At 41.0% G+C, this 18,547-nt stretch overlaps 1 protein-coding gene across 1 annotated transcript in view; it reads left to right on the top strand.

Moving 5' to 3' along the window:
* The first annotated feature begins 1,465 nt into the window (after positions 1-1,465).
* Positions 1,466-18,547, top strand: part of PKHD1 (polycystic kidney and hepatic disease 1 (autosomal recessive)) — a 722,421-nt gene continuing 705,339 nt past the window's right edge. The window contains 6 exon segments of the mRNA XM_006835767.1: positions 1,466-1,517; positions 4,499-4,576; positions 5,466-5,610; positions 6,787-6,895; positions 12,642-12,699; positions 17,656-17,734. Of these exon segments, the coding sequence (XP_006835830.1) occupies positions 1,466-1,517; positions 4,499-4,576; positions 5,466-5,610; positions 6,787-6,895; positions 12,642-12,699; positions 17,656-17,734 (521 nt within the window).

Here is an 18,547-nt window from a genome sequence, read left to right as displayed (position 1 = left end):
CTACAAGAAATAAGAATTTCTTTTAGGGTAGTAATAGCAACTTTCAGGCCTTTTATGCAGTGTTTGCAATGTGACTCTGAAGCTTTGAGCTCTCCCTTTCTTTTACCACTTTGTTATTGTTGTTATTAAGTGCTGTCACAGTGGTTCCAACTTGTAGCACCCCTGTAAGAGTTTCTGTGGAGCAGCTGGTGAGTTTGAACTTTGTGGTTCAAGCTGACCTTGTGGTCCCTTTACCACATTATCTACTAAATGTAGGATGAACCAACCAATCTCCTTATACCTCACATTCTGACAAAATTCTAGAAAAGTATCAAATATATAATCACCCAGATCCTTGTTTCTCACAAATGTTTGATCTCTAGGTGGGAATACTTTGCTTATTTATTTTGCTACCTCAAGCCATGGGCTATTAGTGTCCTCTCTATTACTGGACGCCAAGTCATCAGCACCTTTAAGACTAGCCAGACTTGACATTCAGAATCCTCACCCTTATAATTCTGTTCCTCTAGAACCACTCTTGTTATCAAATCCTTCTCTAGAAGAGCAAAAACAGTGAAGTGTAGAAGAGGGCTTCAAAAAGTTAGTGGGAAAGTGGAATTGAAAGATAATGAAATTTTTTCATGAACTTTTTGAAGCCCACATATATATGAATATTTATTTTAAAGGAAATAACTCATGCAGTTGTGGATGCTGGCAAGTCCCAAATCCATGGGTCACGTATTAGGCTGGTGGCTTCTCCTGACACATGTGTTTGCAGGGACTGTTGTTGTTGTTGTTGTTAAGTGCCGTCAAGTCGGTTCAGACTCACAGCAACCTTGTATAGGGTTTCCAAGGAATGACTCTTGGATTTTAACAATCAATCTTGCAGTTATTGCTTCGGTGCTTATTCTATAGTACTGCACCAGGATTCCTTGCTGGACTGCAAAGCCCCAAATCAGCAGACCAGATTACTGACTCATGGGGCTGCAGAATCAGGTAACCCCCAAATCTACAGGTTGGGCAGCAGGCTGCTGGCTCACCTGAAGTGCAGGTCAGATGATGATGAGTCAGATGCAGGACTGACAGCAAGAGAGCTTGGCCAAACATGCATATAAATTGGATGCAAGTCACACCCCAAAGGAAACTCCCCTTACTTTAGATCATGTAGTGGAAGCTGTTACCAACAATCATGACATAGCATTAATCTTCACAATAGGGTAATGGTGATGAATTTATTTAAGATTCTTAGATGGTTCTTTTCTCTAGTGATTAGGAATATGGTGAGTTCATTTGGAGACAGATTTGTAACATCTTTCTAATTTCTAAAGTTTCAATATAGCACAGAAATTGTATGTCAGCAAAAAATGATGACAGTAATTTTTCATTTTATTTTTTACAGCACACAAAAGCTATACTGCTGCAATAAAAAATGAAAAAGCTGTTAATGTCTGAACAAATCTTTGGAGGCTTCATTTAACAGGCCAAGATGACTGTCAGGCTAATCTCTCTGATGACGATTGAAGGACTGCTTTTGACAGGTGAGCAAGATTTTTTTGAGAGGATTATAAATAAAAACATTATATCTCATTGTTGTCAAATTGATTCTGCCTCATTAAGGACTTCTGGTGTGGTGCTATAGGATTAGCACTGGACTGTGAACTACAAGGTCTGTAGTTCAAACCCACCAGCTATTCTTCAGAAACCCTATACAGGGTCACTATGAATCAGAACTGACTTGATGGCACTTAACGGCAACAACAACAATGACCCTATAGGACAGAGTAGAAATGCACCATAGGATTTCCAAGTAGAACTGCCCCATAGAATTTCTTTATGGAAGTTGACCACCACATATTTTCTGCACAGAATGGCTGATGGATTTGAATGCTAAACTTTTGATTATCAGCCTACCAGCAGAGCTTCTGATAACATTAACAAGTTACTTTAAGAGCTAGTTTATTTATATTTAAAATATTATTTGGGGGGAGATGTTGAAATGTTTGCTTTTAGGTTTAGCTTTTTCGTGTTCACTAATAATATAAAATCAAATATCCTTTTTGAGTTATATTATATAATTTCTTTTAGATTTTATTACTTTATATTCCCAAATGGAGTATCTTATTGTCTTGATTTTGTTAAGTGCTGTTGATTTGATTCCAACGCATAGTGATCCTATATAGGATTTCTGAGGCTGTAAATCTTTATGGGAGCAGAAAATCTCATCTATTTCCCTTGGAGTGATTCAGGTGAACTTGAACCACCAACCTTGTGGTTAGCAGTCCTCTCCTTATCTCATTGTTGTTTTTGTTGCTAAGTGCTGTTGAACTGGTTCTGACTTACAGAGACCCTGAATAGGGTTTCCAGGGAGTGGATGGTGGGTGTGAATCATCCACCTTGTGATTCAAACTGACCTTTCTGTCTACTGCATTACCCTGCAGTGCAATGACCACTTACATTAAGATCTCCTTTTCTTATACCATGTTCCAATTGCTTTGTAAATCTGTTATCTTGTTGTTAAGTGCCAACAAGTCAGTTCTGACTCATAGCAGCCCTGCCTAGAGCTTCGGAGGAGTGGTTGGTGGGTTTGAACTGCCGATCTCGCAGTTCAAATTGACCTTGTAATCCAATGTATCATCCTGCAGTGCTACCCCAGAACTCTATCTTGTTATTGTTGTTGTTGTTGTTAAGTGCCATCGAGTCGATTCCGACCCATAGCGACCCTGTACAGGGTTTCCGAGGCTGTAAATCTTTACGGGAGCAGAAAGCCTCATATTTCTTCCATGGAACAGCTGGTAGTTTTGAATTGCTGACCTTGAAGTTAGCAGCCCAACTCGTAACCATTATATTACTAGAGGTTGTTGTTGTTAAGTGCCATCGAGTCGATTCTGACCAATAGCTACCCAGTATAGGGTTTCCAAGGAGTTTGAACCACTGAACTTGCAGTTCAAGTGACTTTACAGTCTAATGCATTAGTCCATAGTACCACACCAGAACTCTATTACCAGAGGTGGAAGTACCTAATATACCTTAGAGGAGTCGAGATAGGCTGGTCTGGCAGGTCTTATTGAGCAGCTGTGAATGATTCTCCACTACCCTCAGGTGTTTAGTGTACCATTTGAATAACTAACTAACTGTGAATAGAACCACGGGGTAATAAGTCAGGGTGTCCTGGATTATTCTTTAACATTTCTGATATGAAAATTTATAAAGTATTCATAAGATAGCACTTTCTTTATCCATGACCTCATGAGGAGGTGACTGATTTTTTTCTAACTTCCTTGAGTTGGATTTGCCTTGTTCAAGATTGGTGCATTTTCGAAACAATCTTTATAGATGGAGGGTTTTTTTTTTAGTGTCATACTCAGCTGATTTCCTTGGGAATGTAAAGTAATAAAATATAAAAAGAATTACATCATAAAACTCCAAAAAGGAATTTAAAAAATGAATATAATAAAGCTACTGTTAAAAGTAAAGGAATATAAAAGAACCCTTTATGAAAGAAAGAATCCAATCTAACTTAGTATCTGAGGTCCATAACTGGTTTCATTTAAATAAATTCCAGTAATGACCAATGCTTAAGTCCCTTACCATGCAAGGCCAGGGTAGAGGATGAAAACAAACTACAGGATGGGGAATGAGGGGTGTCTGGACAACAAACTAGGAAATTAAACTAGGGAATCTTACATGCATTTGGGTATGATAAAGGTATGACCCCGGCCGCGTATTCAGGATCAGAAACTAGAGGACAGTTTACTGAGCAGGAGAACTGAAATCGAGCCAGCTTCTAGAAGTCGCTCTTCCTTCCTGGGAAGTGGAAATACAAGAAATAAGTGATTTTATGTATGGTAAGATAAGCACTGGACTACAAAGTCAGTGTGAACCACAAGGTCAGTGGTTCAAATCCACCAGCAGCTTCTTGGAAACCCTCTACAGGGTTACCATGAGTGGGAACCAACTCAATGGCACTTAACAACAACAGTAACAACAACAATAAGCAATCTGAGTAAAGAGTGGAAGAGAGGGGAGTGAAAAGGGTTTAGTTAAGAATCAAATGTATCCTTAGGCTCTCTTCAATGAAGTAGAACTTCAGGATTGTCCTAGTAAATGCTGGGGATTTTAGGTGTCTAAGATCTGAGGATTAACCAGGCTTCCCTGAAGATGAAGGGATTGTAAGTGTGTTTCCTAAACCAGTATCATGTGGGAACTTTTGTTGTTGTTGCTGTGTGCCACTAAGTTGGTTCTAACTCATAACCACCCTGTATAGCGTTTCTGAGGAGCAGCTGGTGGATTTGAACCTCTGACCTTGTGGTTAGCAGTCCAGTATGCATCTTACAGAGGTACACCAGGATTCCTGGGCACTTGTTAGAAATGCAAAATTTGGGTCCACCCTTGACCAGTCTGTTGGTTAAAAAGCTCTTCTTGTGATTCCGGTGCATGCTAAATTTTGCTTGAAAACATTGGGTTAGCTGTTGGATTGAATCTGTCCCTCAAAACCAGTGTTTTTCTCACTCATTTACAGTGTCCTCTCTGAGTCTTCATATCGAGCCAGAAGAAGGTAGTCTTGCAGGGGGAACATGGATCACAGTCATTTTTGATGGTAGGTTTGTCTTAACAAAAGTCAGTTTTTTGTTTATGAATCATAAGCAAAAGAATAAGAGACTTTGGTGCTGTTTTTTGTGTAAGGACAGCGGGTTGACAAACTGACAACCTGGAACACTTCACTAACCTGAGATTGTGAGCTGGCAGGGCGAGCTTGAAGGAAGATGGATCAACCAGCCAACTAGTTTTACAGATTTGTTGTTGTTAAGTGCCGTCGAGTCGGTTCCAACCCATAGCGACACTGTACAGGGTTTCCGAGGGTGTAAATCTTTACAGATAGTCACTTGCTAATGTCACTGAGTCCTGGTGTGATTCTGTAGAATAAGTACTGGACTTTTAACCAAAAGGTCTGCAGTTCAAATTCACCAGCTGCTCCCTGGAAACAGGGTGACTATGAGTCAGAAGCGAGTTGATGACACGTACAACAACAACAACAATGTCACAGAAGCAGAGCACATCACACAACCGTATATCTATGCTCATTTCTTGATCCCAAGCTGTGGGATGGGCTGTCTAAGAAGCTTAAATACAATGACATAAGAAAGTATACAGCGTAGCACTTGGTCATGTGCCCCCCAGTATCTTGGTTGTCTTCCTTGTAAATAATTCTGTGTTTGGGAGTGTCTAAACTATAACTTAACATACTCATATCTGCCGTAGTAAAGAGTAACTTTGAGGGTTGAAAAATACTTTCCTGGATTTATGTGAATCTGATGAAGAGAAAACTCTTATATAGAGCAGCCACGAGGGCCTTTGGAATTGAGTAGTAACTTAATGTTTAGGTGAACATAATGTCTCACACTGCCCCCGTGTGGCCATATTTTTATATGATCTTGGTGAGTTATCACTGTACTCAGCTTGAGGTTTCCCTTTTCCTTTGTGCTTAGGTTTGCAGTTGGATCTTCTCTATCCCAGCAACGGCTCTCAGCTGGAGATTAACCTGGTGAATGTGATGGTGCCTACGCTCCCAGTCGTACCCTGTGATGTCTCCCCTGTCTTCTTAGGTTTACCTTTGGTGATGTGCCGGACCAGGTATGCTGGTTCAAGAAAAGGAAGAATGTTTTCAGTATATCTCAGTAGTTCTTTCTAACAAGTTAAAGCAACTCCTGCTGTGATTGCAATGGTCCATTTTAGTTCTTAAAATGTTCCATGTGAATAGACTTTTTAAATGGTTCACACCAAGGCTAAGGAAGGTTAAGAGCATAGAGAAAAATTTTGAGTAAATTATAAGAATGGACTGGATTGTGTTTGCATTTGCTTTTTGTAAGGATCCTTAAGATTTCAATAAATGGTGCTACTTTGCCTTTCCATTGGAATGGGCATAATTGTAATGATCATGTGTAAAGAGAAAAACAATCAGAAAGGAGATTCACTTTAATCTTCAGTGTGTTTGCTGACTATATTACCTATCTTTAGGAGATACTGTACAGGATTCCAGGGAATCTACTGTCCTACTCAACTTTCAGATTCCTGGTGTAACGCTTTAGGGTCAGCACTAGACTGGGACCCACAAGGTCGGCACTTAAACCTACCAGCAGCTCCTCGGAAACCCTCTCCATGGTCGCTATGAGTCAGAACCGATCAGTAGCACTTCCCAACAACTCAACTTACTGTTGGAATCTTTAGGTCCCATTAGCCTCTTCTTTCTTTACTCATGTCTTAGAGAAGCTGCATGAAATGTATCATTGATGAACAGGAACCACAACACCATTTCCTTGTGTCTTCTGTTCCCTCTGCTAGCAAAGATCTCCCGTTACATCTTTGCCTAGTGATCCTACCCAACCAGACTACAAAGATCACTTCTTCCCTGATCATCCTACTGAGCGTAATATTTCTCTTCTTTGAAAAGGGGACAAGAGGAGCTGCAATCCAGTCTACGTTTTTGTCAGCTCTGAGGAAGGAACACCTTTTTGTAATGCTCAAGGTGTATGTTCACACTTGTGTGCATGTATATACATTCCTTGCACTATCCAGCTTTCTGACTTTGAATCTGTTTGCAAAGTTTATAGCCATCTGTTTTGTTAAAGGATTCAGTCTTTAAAATCCAGTAAGGGTGAGCGGCAGTAGGAGGTGAAAAATGAAATATAGGTGTCTTGGTTGACTCTCTTTCAGCAGCACAAAGAGGAAATTTGAAGTGGTAGAGAGGACCTGTTAGCTTCATGAGTTCATGGATTTTGATTCATGAGAATTTCCATTTTCTGCTCTTAGATCTCTGTTATCTGAAGCGCATGAGGGATTACACTACCTGGATGTGCACGCTGGGGGACAGGTGTTCAACAGCCTGAGCCAAGGGCCATGTGACAGCTGCACTTTCAAGGTAGGTTCTAAGAATGGAGGAATGTGAGGGTATGCTTGTGTTACAGACAGGAGCAAACATTGTAAATCACTGGGGAGTCTTGCTTTGACAGGGTAAGAAAAATGGATGGTAGAGACAGGCTGTCTTAGACTACCCTAATGCCAGGTATGTATTGGAGATTTGCAGGCCTAGTTCTAGCTAAGCATTTTAAGTACATTGTGGAATTTAACGATCACAACCATCTTATAAGATAGCTATTATTATCATCCTTTTACACAAGAGTAATCTGAGGCTCGAAGTCCTGGTGTGGTGCTGTGGGTTAATGCGCTGGACTGCAAAGTCATTTTGAACCACAAGGTCGGCAGTTCAAACTCACCGGCTGCTTCTTAGAAACCCTATACTGTGTAGCTATGGATCGGAACCGACTCAATGGCACTTAACAACAACAACAACAAATCTGAGGTTCAGAGAGATTAAATAATTTGCCCATGTTATGCAGGGAGTAACAGGTGAAATCAGACTGAAGCCCACTGGAGGGCCACAGAGATTGCCACTGGATATCAGTATTTCAGTTTACAGCTGAGACTGTCCTGAGTCTCAGGAGGGTGAAGGGACTCAAGGACACAACTTCTTTGGTGAAAGAATCCAGCTGCTATCTCCTCTTGTTGCTTTAAGGTCTGTTTTTGCTGATCTTTTCCACCACTAGACTGAAGAGGCATTTGCTGGTGGAACCGTCCTTTAAACTCAGAGCAACTAAGAAGGAGAGAGAAAGGGTATTATTAGTTTATAAGCCTAATGCATAACTTATTTCAGAGCCTGAGTCCATGGGCACATATATACCGGGACTTAATTTTATGTTTAGTTTACTCTTCTAACCACTTAAAATTAATTTTACACTAAAGTGATCTTTGAAGAAGTAGGTCCTGAACTTTACATAAAAGAAAGAGACTTGTCAGCTTTCCTAGTTGCATGGTTGTACATATATAGAGACTTTTGGTACTGCAATGTGGATCAACACTGGACTGTGAAGCACAAGGTTGGCAGTTCAAACCCACCAGCTGATCCTTGGAAATGCTACACAAGGTTGCTATGAGTCAGAACCAACTCGATGCACTTAACAACAACAACAGCATCCTTATATACAGACTGGAAAAAAACCAAAAACATGTGATGATGTATTTCTAAAAATCAGCCAAGGGAAAAACCCCCTATAGTTCACAACAGTTTAGTTCTGTTATACCTGAGTTTGGGGTTCAGTTTAATGGTAACTAGCAGCAACAGCTTTGTATAGGGAATCTTTGTTTAAGAGTTGTTCTAAAGAAAACAGTTTAGTCATTAATTAGTGTTCTAGATGAGGCTTTCTGCTTCAGTAAATATTTACAGCCTCAGAAATCCTACAGAGGATTGCTATGAGTGAGAATCTATTTGATTGCAGTGGGTTTCATTTGGTTTTTAGAGCAAGAAGGAGCCCTGCTGGTGCTGTGGATTAGGTGTTGGGCTGCTTTACCTCAAGGCCGGCAGTTCAAACCCACCAGCCACTCCTCAGAAGAAAGATGAGGCTGAAGATTTACAGTCTCAAAGTCAACACGGGTTCAATGTCAGTGGCTTTGGTTGAAAGAAAACTTCCTCTAAATTAATCTCTAAGAGCTTCCGCATTTTATAATGGCAATTCATTCTTGAAACTTGGGAATTTTCTGTCAACTCACATTCAACAATTTGTTTTCTAGTCCAAGAATTTTGCTTTAAGTTTTGCTTCTGTGCCTATGCAGAAGAAACAAAAAAGTGTCTTTTCTTATTAAGACCACACCGTTTCGTGGACTATAACAGAAGGGAGATATTAGCTAAGCATGCTCCTTCGTCACCAGGATGAGTTTAGTTTTGAGGCTCCTCTCACCCCAGACACTACTTTTCCAACTTATGAAAAGTTTAGTAAGGGCAGCGAGGGGAAAACATTTCCTAAAATTGCACATAAAAGCAAACAAGCCCTTCCTTGGTTCAGCTTGGTGAGTTGATGAAAAATCACCAGGGTCCGTAGCTAATGAGACATTCCAATCTAAATAAAACAGTGTTTCTCTTTGTTTGAGGAATGGAACTAGGGGAGCCATGAGTATTAAAAATTAATTTCACCTCTCCAGTCCATTCTAAAGAGCTTGCTGCAGGCACTGACAAGTTTGAACAACTCACAGAAGGTTTATCAAGAAACCGATGGCTGTGACTTTCCCATTTCCATCCAATCCCTCTTCTCTGCCCCATCTTGCTGCTGCTGACCTCACTTCAGCTCAAGGAGTAGCATGCAGGAAGCTTGATTTGGAAGCTCATTAATTTTTCACTTTGCCATGTCTCTGCCTTGGTGAGTGATCAAGGGCCTGTTTCTTTTAGAAATGTGCCATTTTGTCTTGTGTCAGTTAGAGAGAATCGTAAGTGAAGCACTTTTTGAAGTTCAACCCTGGGCGGGCTTCACCACTTGGAGAGTGAGTAATAAAGGTAGCAGTGTGGTGCTGTAAGATAAGCACCAGACTGCTAACCACAAGGCTGTCAGTTCAAACCCACCAGCCCCTTCTTGGAAACCCTATACAAGGTTGCTGGGAGTTACAACTGACTTGATGGCACTTAACAACAACAACAATATCCTCTGTGGAGTCTTGGTGTGGTACTGTGAGACAAAGCACTAGACCACAAGGTTGCTTTGAACCAGAAGGTTGGTGGGTCAAACTCACCATTCACTCCCTGGAAGCCCTATACAGAGTCGCTAGGAGTTGGAGCCAACTTAATTTCACTTAACAACAACAACAACAACAACAACAAGGACTTATAATATTTCAACCTTGAAAATTGAGAGGTGTGTTTTATTTAGTTTAGATTCAGTTCATAGCAGCGTAGTGGATTACAAGCTGGACTGCTAACCACAAGGTCAGTAGTTAGAATCTGCCAGTTGATCTGAGCGAGAAAGTTGAGGCTCTCTGCTCCCGTAAAGATTTACAGCCTCAGAAAACCTATACAGGTTGCTATGAGTTGGAACCGACTCAGTGACACACTACCACCAACAACCATCTACCTCAGGTTCTAATACCTGTGTTGTCGCTATTGTTAAGTGTCATTGAGTCGGTTCAACTCATAGCGACGTTGTATAGGGTTTCTGAGGAGTGGCTGATGAGTTTGAACCACTGACCTTGCAGTGAGATGGGGCAATAACCATCGCTCTACTTTGGGGAGTCCTGGTGTAGCGCTGTGGGCTAATGAGTCAGACTGCAAAGTCGTTTGAACTGCAAGGTCCGTGGTTCAAGCTCACCAGCTTCTCCTTGGAAACCCTATATAGGGTCGCTGTGGGTCAGAACCAATTCGATGGCACTTACAAGAACAACAACTTCCTAAAGTTCCAATTGAAATCACTTTGGCCTGAAGGTTTTCCCAGCAGGAGAGAAAGGTCAGGATGTGGGAGGAGGCATGGGGATTGGCAGGTATGTGTGGAATTACATTCATCTTTATCTTCTGGTAAGATCAAAGCCAGCTCCAAATCTGTGAGGTCACAGCATACTTAATTTGACTGCCTGACTGCACATATTTTCTACTCCTTTCCTTTAAAAAGAGGGGAACATTAATCATATCAGCAGACTGTGGAGCTATGCAGATCAATACTTAAAACCCAAACTTGCCAAGCCACAATCAGCTTTGTTTAAAAAGTCTTGATTTTAGATGTCTGATTAGGGTTGTTGATTAACAACAGAGTTATTGCTTAGTGATATTCTCCCTGGGAAAGGGGACTCCTAGGGTGGTAGAAGGAGACGAAACAAAATAAAGTTATTTGTAATTTGTTTGAAGAGTGGGAAGCGTTGTAGCTTATGTGGAATGCAGGAGGTCTAAGCATCTGTAGAAGTAGGGAGTTGGGATGGTGGAAGCAGGAGACTAGGTCTGATCCTTGGTGAGTCATTGGCTTACTGGTCATATGTTGGCCTGGTTAGTTCATCCTTATACTTCCCCTTTTCTTCACACTCGGCCTCCAGTAAAATTTCCTGTTGGTAATATGTTTCATGTTGTTGTTAGTTGCCATGGAGCTAGCCCCGGAGTCTTGGTGACTCCATGAGTCTAAACTAATACTAAATATCGTAAAGAACTAAATACTGCCCATTCCCATGTTTGGTTTCAGATCAGATTGCTGTGATCCATAGGGTTTTCATTGGTTGATTTTTGGAAGTAGATCACCAAGTTTTCTTCCTAGTCCTTGTTAGTCTGGAAGCTCTGCTGAAACCCATTCAACATCCTAGCAGCATGCAAGCCTTCAATGACAGATGGGTAATGCATGTGCATGGGAATTGAACTCTGGTCTCCTACATGGAAGGTGAGAATTCTACTAAGACCTTAATGCCTATAGGTGAGATGAACTTCCTAAGATTGTCTCATTCTTCTCTCTACTTCTAGGGGACAATTCCCTTAATTCACAAGAACTTGAACATCTTCTACATACCAGGCTATGTACATCAGCTAAGTCAGGAATTTTCCTGTCTTTACAGATCTTATGTTTAGTAGATGCTGTGGTGGGGAGAAGAGGGATTGCCAGATGACTTGGAGTGCTATGTTCTGGTGTTTGCAGGCTTTAACATCTCCCATCAATGCCGTTTTCATATTGTTTCTTAGTCTTTGAATCATCTGAATCAGTCTCCTCCTAACCAGTCCAGTCCAGTTTCCCAACAAGCACTTCACCTGTGTGCCTATCAGATGTACCATTTTTCATAGCTCACTAATACCTACCAAGATGCTGGCTGATTTACGTTTCAAGCCTTCCAATTAAATAAGTGAATTCTCATTTAGAAAAATAAAAATCGCAAAACTTGAAGACTTAAAGGAATCATATTACAGTATGGATTTAAAAGGTTGATAATCTAAAGTATGACGAGTCACATTTCCTTCTGGTAAACTGTGTTCCTGGCAGATGAGCAGGTAGAAACAGGCTTGCCAAGGCTTAGGGCAATATGTTGTTGTTGTTGTTGTGTGCCGTGGAGTTGGTTCTGACTCATAGCAACACTGTACAGGGTTTCCGAGGCTGTTAATCTTCACGGGAGCAGAAAGCCGCCTTTTTCTCCCACAGAATAGCTGGTCGTTTAGAACTGCTGACCCTGAGGTTAGCAGCCTGATTCATAACCACTATGCAACCAGAGGTCCTTTTTGTAGGGCAATATGTTGTTGTTGTTATGTGCCGTGGAGTTGGTTCCGACTCATAGCGACCCTGTACAGGGTTTCTGAGGCTGTAAATCTTATGGGAGCAGAAAGCCTCATCTTTTCTCCCGCAGAACAGCTCGTAGTTTCAAACTGCTGACCTTGAGGTTCACAGCCCGATTTGTATCCACTATGCTACCAGAGCAATATAGTTAAAGATAAATAACTGTACCCTGCTATTGTTGTTAAGTGCTATAGAGTTGGTTCTGACTCAGCGATCCTGTATAGGGTTTCCAAGGAGCTGCCGGTGGGTTTGAACTGCTGACCTTGTGGTTTGCAGTCCCATGCTGAACCTACAGCGCCACACCAGGAGTCCAAAAAGTTGTATGGCCTGGCTCAAATACCCTTTGTCTCATCTATAGAAGGAATATAATAGCATCTGTTATCTTAATTTCATGGAAATATGAAGATAAAAAGAAATAGATGTGAGGGTGATTTGAAGAAAAATGATATATTAGCCTAGATGAATACTTTTTGAGAAATGACGTATACTTCTTGTGTTTGTGGTAGTGAGACGCTAATGAAATACTCACTTTTGATAATGTTTTCTAAACAGTTTTCCAAGGCACAGACACCCATTATTTATCAAGTTAACCCACCAAGTGGAGTTCCAGGTAAGGCAGCTTCTATTAAAACAGAAATAATGACGAATCCCTTTGCTGAAACTTGTTATAAATTCTTCTACCCAAGTTAATGGTCTCTCTAAACAGGCAAACTTAGCTTCTCTGTTGCTATTTTGAAAATAAGTACAAATTTCTTTTTTCTTTTTTTAAATAGTTTGGTTTCACCACCAGGCATTTCTCTGTTACTTCACTGATAAAAGGAACCCCAACATGAAAACAGGCTAGCAAAATCACAGCAGGGGAAGCAGGAGAATGGAGGAAAACAGAAAACATCATTGTTCATAACTTAGTAGTCATATGCTTAATAACAAATCTTTATCCAACTCTTGCTATATGCCAGGTTCTGTTCTAAGCCATTGATTAAGCCTTAAAGATCCTCACAAAATCCTAATGACAATGCAACTCCTATTATTGTTCCCATTTTTTGAAAATAAGGAAATGAGATACCCAGAGACTAAGTAATTTGTCTAAAGTCCAATAGCTAATAGTTGGTATAGCTGATCTTTGAATGTGTTTTTGTTGTTGAGTGCCATAGAGTTGATTCTGATTCATAGCAACCCTGGATAGGATTTCCGAGGAGCAGCTGGTGAGTTTGAACTGCTGACTTTCAGTTCAAACCAACCTTGAGGTCGAGTGCTTATTCTATGCTGTCACATCAGGATCCAGGGTGGGCCCACATACCCATCGTTATGTACTGTGTTGAGTAATGTTGGACACTACTTGAAAAGTCATTAACTCTGATTCTTATCTAGGGAGTTCATTTCTTTGTCAGAAAGCACACAGATCTGTAGAGGCTGAGCGGACAGAAGAAGAGATAGAGAAAGTTGGGGAATTTACATAAAAGGAGACGGAGTTGCAATGAAGACATAGATTCTGGAACTGCTAATTCTGCCTTAAAATTAAGTAGCAAACATTGCTGCTGTTGTTAAGTCCTGTTGAGTCAGTGCTGACACATAGTGGCCCTGTATAGGGTTTCTGAGGAGCTGCTGGTGGGTTTGAACTGCAGACCGCCACACCAGGATTACATATATAATTTGCTGATTCTTTGCATTTTCTTACTTCTAGTTCAGTTTTGTTTTTGTTTTTTGTTTTTCATTTGTTCAGAGGGATTTTTAGAGAAGCCTAAATGTAGTGGTTACAGATCGGGCTGCGAACCGCAAGGTCAGCAGTTCTAAACTACCGTCTGTTTTGCGGGAGAAAGATGAGGCATTCTGCTCCAGTAAAGATTTACAGTCTCGGAAACCCTGTACAGGGTCGCTATGAGTCGGAACCTACTCCACAGCACATAACCACCAAGTGTGAAAAAAGCACTTGCTATGTTTTTATATGTGGTTGTGTCTAAAAGCATAAACTGATATAGTTATTTTAAATGGATTGACTGGTCAAAATGTCAAATGAATATTTACACTATTGAAAAGCATTTGTATGTGTGTCTATAGACACAGATTATGTGTGTTTAAATTTTATAAAAGTGTTGTTTTATTCGTGTGGGCTCTTTACAGATCTGTGCCTCTCAGTCTGACTAACGAAGACATGATTGTTGTTGTTGTCAAGTGCCATCGAGTCGATTCCAACCCATAGCGACCCTGTATAGGGTTTCTGAGCTTGAACCACCAACCTTCTAGTTCAAACGACTTTGCAGTCTGGCGCATTAACCCACAGCGCCACACCAGGACTCCATGATAATGTTTATTAAAAAGAGATGTGGTCTATGAAAATCACATGCAGACATTTGGGATACTGCTACTCTGGTGTTAGAAGGCTTCTGTCTAGATGCCAGAAGTCTTGTTAGGCTGAGAGATGAGGATGGAGCCAGCCTCTAGAGGTGTAAAATGGGACATCAGATGACACCCCGATCTCTCAAGCCCATTTGTTTCACTGCGTCTGAGTTCCACATGCTGTCTCCTTCACTTTTGTACGGAACGATTGGTGTTTGCCCCCTTTGGAGTGTTCCCTCAGGGCAGGATCCATGCAGCTACATCTTTGCAATCATTTCCAGACGATTACTTTCATTTCATTTGGGAAGCCTGCCCAGAGTTAGCAGCCAGGTTGATGTGGGAGGTGATGGAGGTAGGAGAGATGACGTTTGATGAGCAGTTGAGTTTCTATATGTAGTTAACAGTACTCCACTGTGATAAAGAATCCCCTCCCTGCTCCACCCCCAACATCATGAGCTAGCTGACTTAGACATTAGTCAGCCTCTGTTGGGGTGTTTTTGTTTAGAAACAAACAAAAAAACCTCACAGGAACTTCTAATTTCTATAATCTGTTATTAGTTTTTTAAATGATACCCATCAATTAAGTAAGAAATCTTGCCCACCAAATCTGGGAAATCAATAATTTAGCTCTACTGTAATAAGGAGAAATTATTCGGTCCGTTGTTAGCACTAGCAGAGAATTTCAGAACCTAGGTTTTGCCAACTTTATGACCCTTGTCGAAGTCATTAGCTTTCCTCTCTTTCTACCTATTCTTCTGTAGAATGGCTTTAATAGTTCTTGGAAGGTTACCATTGTTTTAGCGCAACCCAAAGGCATTCTAGGACTGCAGATGAAAGTCACTTGTCATTAATGAAACACAAACCCAGAGTGAAGGGAACACATTTGTTGGTGATGTTTTCTGGTGGTCTCAAGTGTTCATGAAAAGAACTGAGTCCCATGTATATGTACCCTTAGTCCTTCTATTTTTGAGGTTTGACTTTAATTACCAATGGACTCTGAGATGACCCATTATTTCTTTTGTGCTCCACATATGTTGTTGTTGTTAGGTGTCGAGTCAATACCGACTCACAGCAACTTTTTGCACAGCAGAACGAAACACTGCCCGATCCTGGGCCAACCTCATGCTTGAGTCCATCGATGCTGCCAGTTGGCCAATCCATCTCATTGGGGGTCTTCCCCTTTTTCTCTGACCTTCGACCTTACCAAACATGGTATCCTTCTCCAGTGACTGGTCCCTCCTGACAATATGTCTGAAGTATGAGAGACGAAGTTTGGCCATCTTGGCCTCCAAGGAGCACTCTGGCTGCACTTCTTCCAAAACGGATCTATCGATTCTTTTGGCAGCCCATGGCACTTTCAATATTCTCCTCCGACACTGTAGGGAGCTTCAAAAAGTTCATGGAAAAATTCATTATCTTTTCCTTCCACTTTTCTGCCTCTTATCATCCCTAAGGAGCACTGGTGGCACTGTGGGTTAGACGCTAGTCTGCTAACCTCAAGGCTGGTAGTTCAAACCCACCAGTCACTCTGTGGGAGAAAGATAAGGCTGTCTGCTTCCATAAAGACCTGCAGTCTCAGAAACCTGCTATTGGGTTGCTATGAGTTGGAATTGACTTGATGGCAGTGGCTGTGGTTTGGTTGTTTTCTCTCATCCCTACACATCTGTGATGCTGGAAGACAATTATATCCTTTGATCATTTGGAAGACATATAATTCCAGGTTGTGGGGTTGTGTGGCGAACTTTAACTATATCAACTTGCTAAGGTTTGTGTGCTTAAAATGCTTGCCTCATGCAGGTCCACCATACGGAGTTTTAGTGTTTTCCAAATGTGAAAGGAATCACGTCATGCACTGTTTGGTTGAAGGATTATACTGAGAATGCACCATGATGAATGGGGGTTGAGAATGAGTGTGCCTTCACTCTTGCTAACTAAAAAGAGGGGCGCACTAAGTAGAAACGTGCTACCCAGTGGGAATCCCATCAAGCCCCGGAGAGGATGCTCAACAGTAGATGTTATTTAGGTATCAGCGAGTATGGCAGACACCCCCTGTTTGGGGAGCTCCACTTAACTTTATCCTTGAACTTGAGCCTAGCACAGAGGAAGGGCTAAGTAAAATATTTTGAATACTTTAAGATACTACTTTGCTGCTATCTTGTGCCCTTTGGACTTAGGTACTGTTCATTTGGGTTTTCTAGGACACTTGCTGTACTTTAAGATATGGGAAAAAGTGTAGGATCCCTGAATACACATTCAAATCATGTGATCAGATCTTCTTTATAGCCATATCAGCAAGTGTCTAGAGAAAAGTCTCATGAAGTGGGAACACCTAAGGTATTTGTTCTTAATCCAATAATGGGTGGTCTACACGTAGACAAGAGTGTGGAGCAGAGTAGTATGTGGAAACTAGCCTTCACTCCTGAAAGTCTCACAATCTTTGGGGCTGTGAGGAAAATCCATGATTTCTTTTGTGCTCCATATATGAAGGGTCTTCAAAAAGCTCATCTTTTCTTTCCATTTTTCTATGAACTTTTTGAAGCCCCCTCCTATAGATATATCTATGATGGAGATATGCCAGAATTCATGAAGCTGATACAGGACCAAACAATGGTTCATTCTGTTGCATAAAGTCACCATGAATTTGAGTAGACCCAATGACAGCTGTCTGTCTGTCTGTCTGTCTGTCTATCTATCTATCCCTACGGAAATAATTGGTTATTTTAGCCTTTCCTGTGTGTAATATTGGTGTGGCGCATGGGCTAACACGTCACACTGCAAAGTCGTTTGGACTGCAAGGTTGGTGGTTCAAGCTCACCAGCTGCTCCTTGGGAACCCTATACAGGGTCGCTATGGGTAGGAATCGACTCGACGGCACCTAACAACAACAACAACATGTGTAATATTGATCACTGGAGCAAATCATTGACTTTACTCATTGTATAATTTATTTAAAAAGTGTTAATTTCTTAGGACATTCATTACCAGCGGGGGTAGAGGTAACCAAAAGGAAACACAGCTTGTGTTATACATTTTGAGTTTGAGCTGTGGTTGGTGGTTATGTGCCTCTGTATAGGGTTTCTGAGGCTGTAAATCTCTAAAGGAGCAGAACCACTGGTACTTTTGAACTGCTGACCTTGAGGTTAGCAGCCCGGCTTGTAACCACTATGCTACCCGAGCTCCTTGAGTTTGAGCTAGATACATAAAAATTTTGAATATCACCCTAAAACAGGAAAACTAATACATGTATATGGCTGGATTATCACTGGAAGATTGGAAACCTTTGATTCTGATGCTGATTATATTGATAGGTAAGTGTGCGTGTTTATTTCTGTTTGCAAATAGTTATAAATACACTGCATAGCTTCCAAAATCAGCTTCTCTGATAGCAATAAACTACAAGCAGTTGGCATAGAATTGCTGTTTTGCTTTTTGTAATTTGTGGTTGGTGAGCTGGGCTTCAGCAAACTTTGTTAATGTAATTGTGATTGCTGGATTAAGTTGGTCCATTTATTTACTGGCAACTAGTCACTTTGGGCTCAGTGTGAATTGTACTATAATGGCTTCTGTGGATTTTCGGTTTTGATTCTTAACCATCTCCCTTGTGTTCTTGGTTGCAATAAATTCTTTAGAAAATGATGCCTAATACCAAAAGCCCATTATGACTTCTTTGGTTGTTTCTAATTTGTGCACTTAGAGATTCTCTGAGTGTGACTGAAAACCACTGAGTTTTTAATGTCTTCTGGGAATGTTTTGGATGTCAATGTGACTTTTTTCCCTTCAGATTTAAGTGGAAAGTGTTGCTCTTAAATCATTCATGCTAGGGAAAGAGGAGAAAAAAGGGGCAGTGTTGGAGTTGTGGTCTTTCTGGAGAGCTCTACTAGCCAACATATGAAGCTGTAATTATTCAATATATGAAGCAAGTATACTGAGGATTTATAAGGTAGAAGGAACATAATCCTACTATCAGACTAGCTGAGTAGATTCTATATACTGACTCTAATTTTCCCATGACTCCTGGAAGGGGTAGGGGGATCCTCTTCTGTTTGGCTCCATCTTTCAAATTCTGCCCTGCTTGAAGAGAACATGATTTGATTACTCTCAAGGCTTACATTTGTAGCATT

The sequence above is a fragment of the Chrysochloris asiatica genome, unplaced genomic scaffold (genome assembly GCF_000296735.1).
Source record: "Chrysochloris asiatica unplaced genomic scaffold, ChrAsi1.0 scaffold00019, whole genome shotgun sequence".
Taxonomy (NCBI): domain Eukaryota; kingdom Metazoa; phylum Chordata; class Mammalia; order Afrosoricida; family Chrysochloridae; genus Chrysochloris; species Chrysochloris asiatica.
Note: the sequence above shows the minus strand (reverse complement) of the source record. Positions and strands in the feature narration are given on the sequence as shown.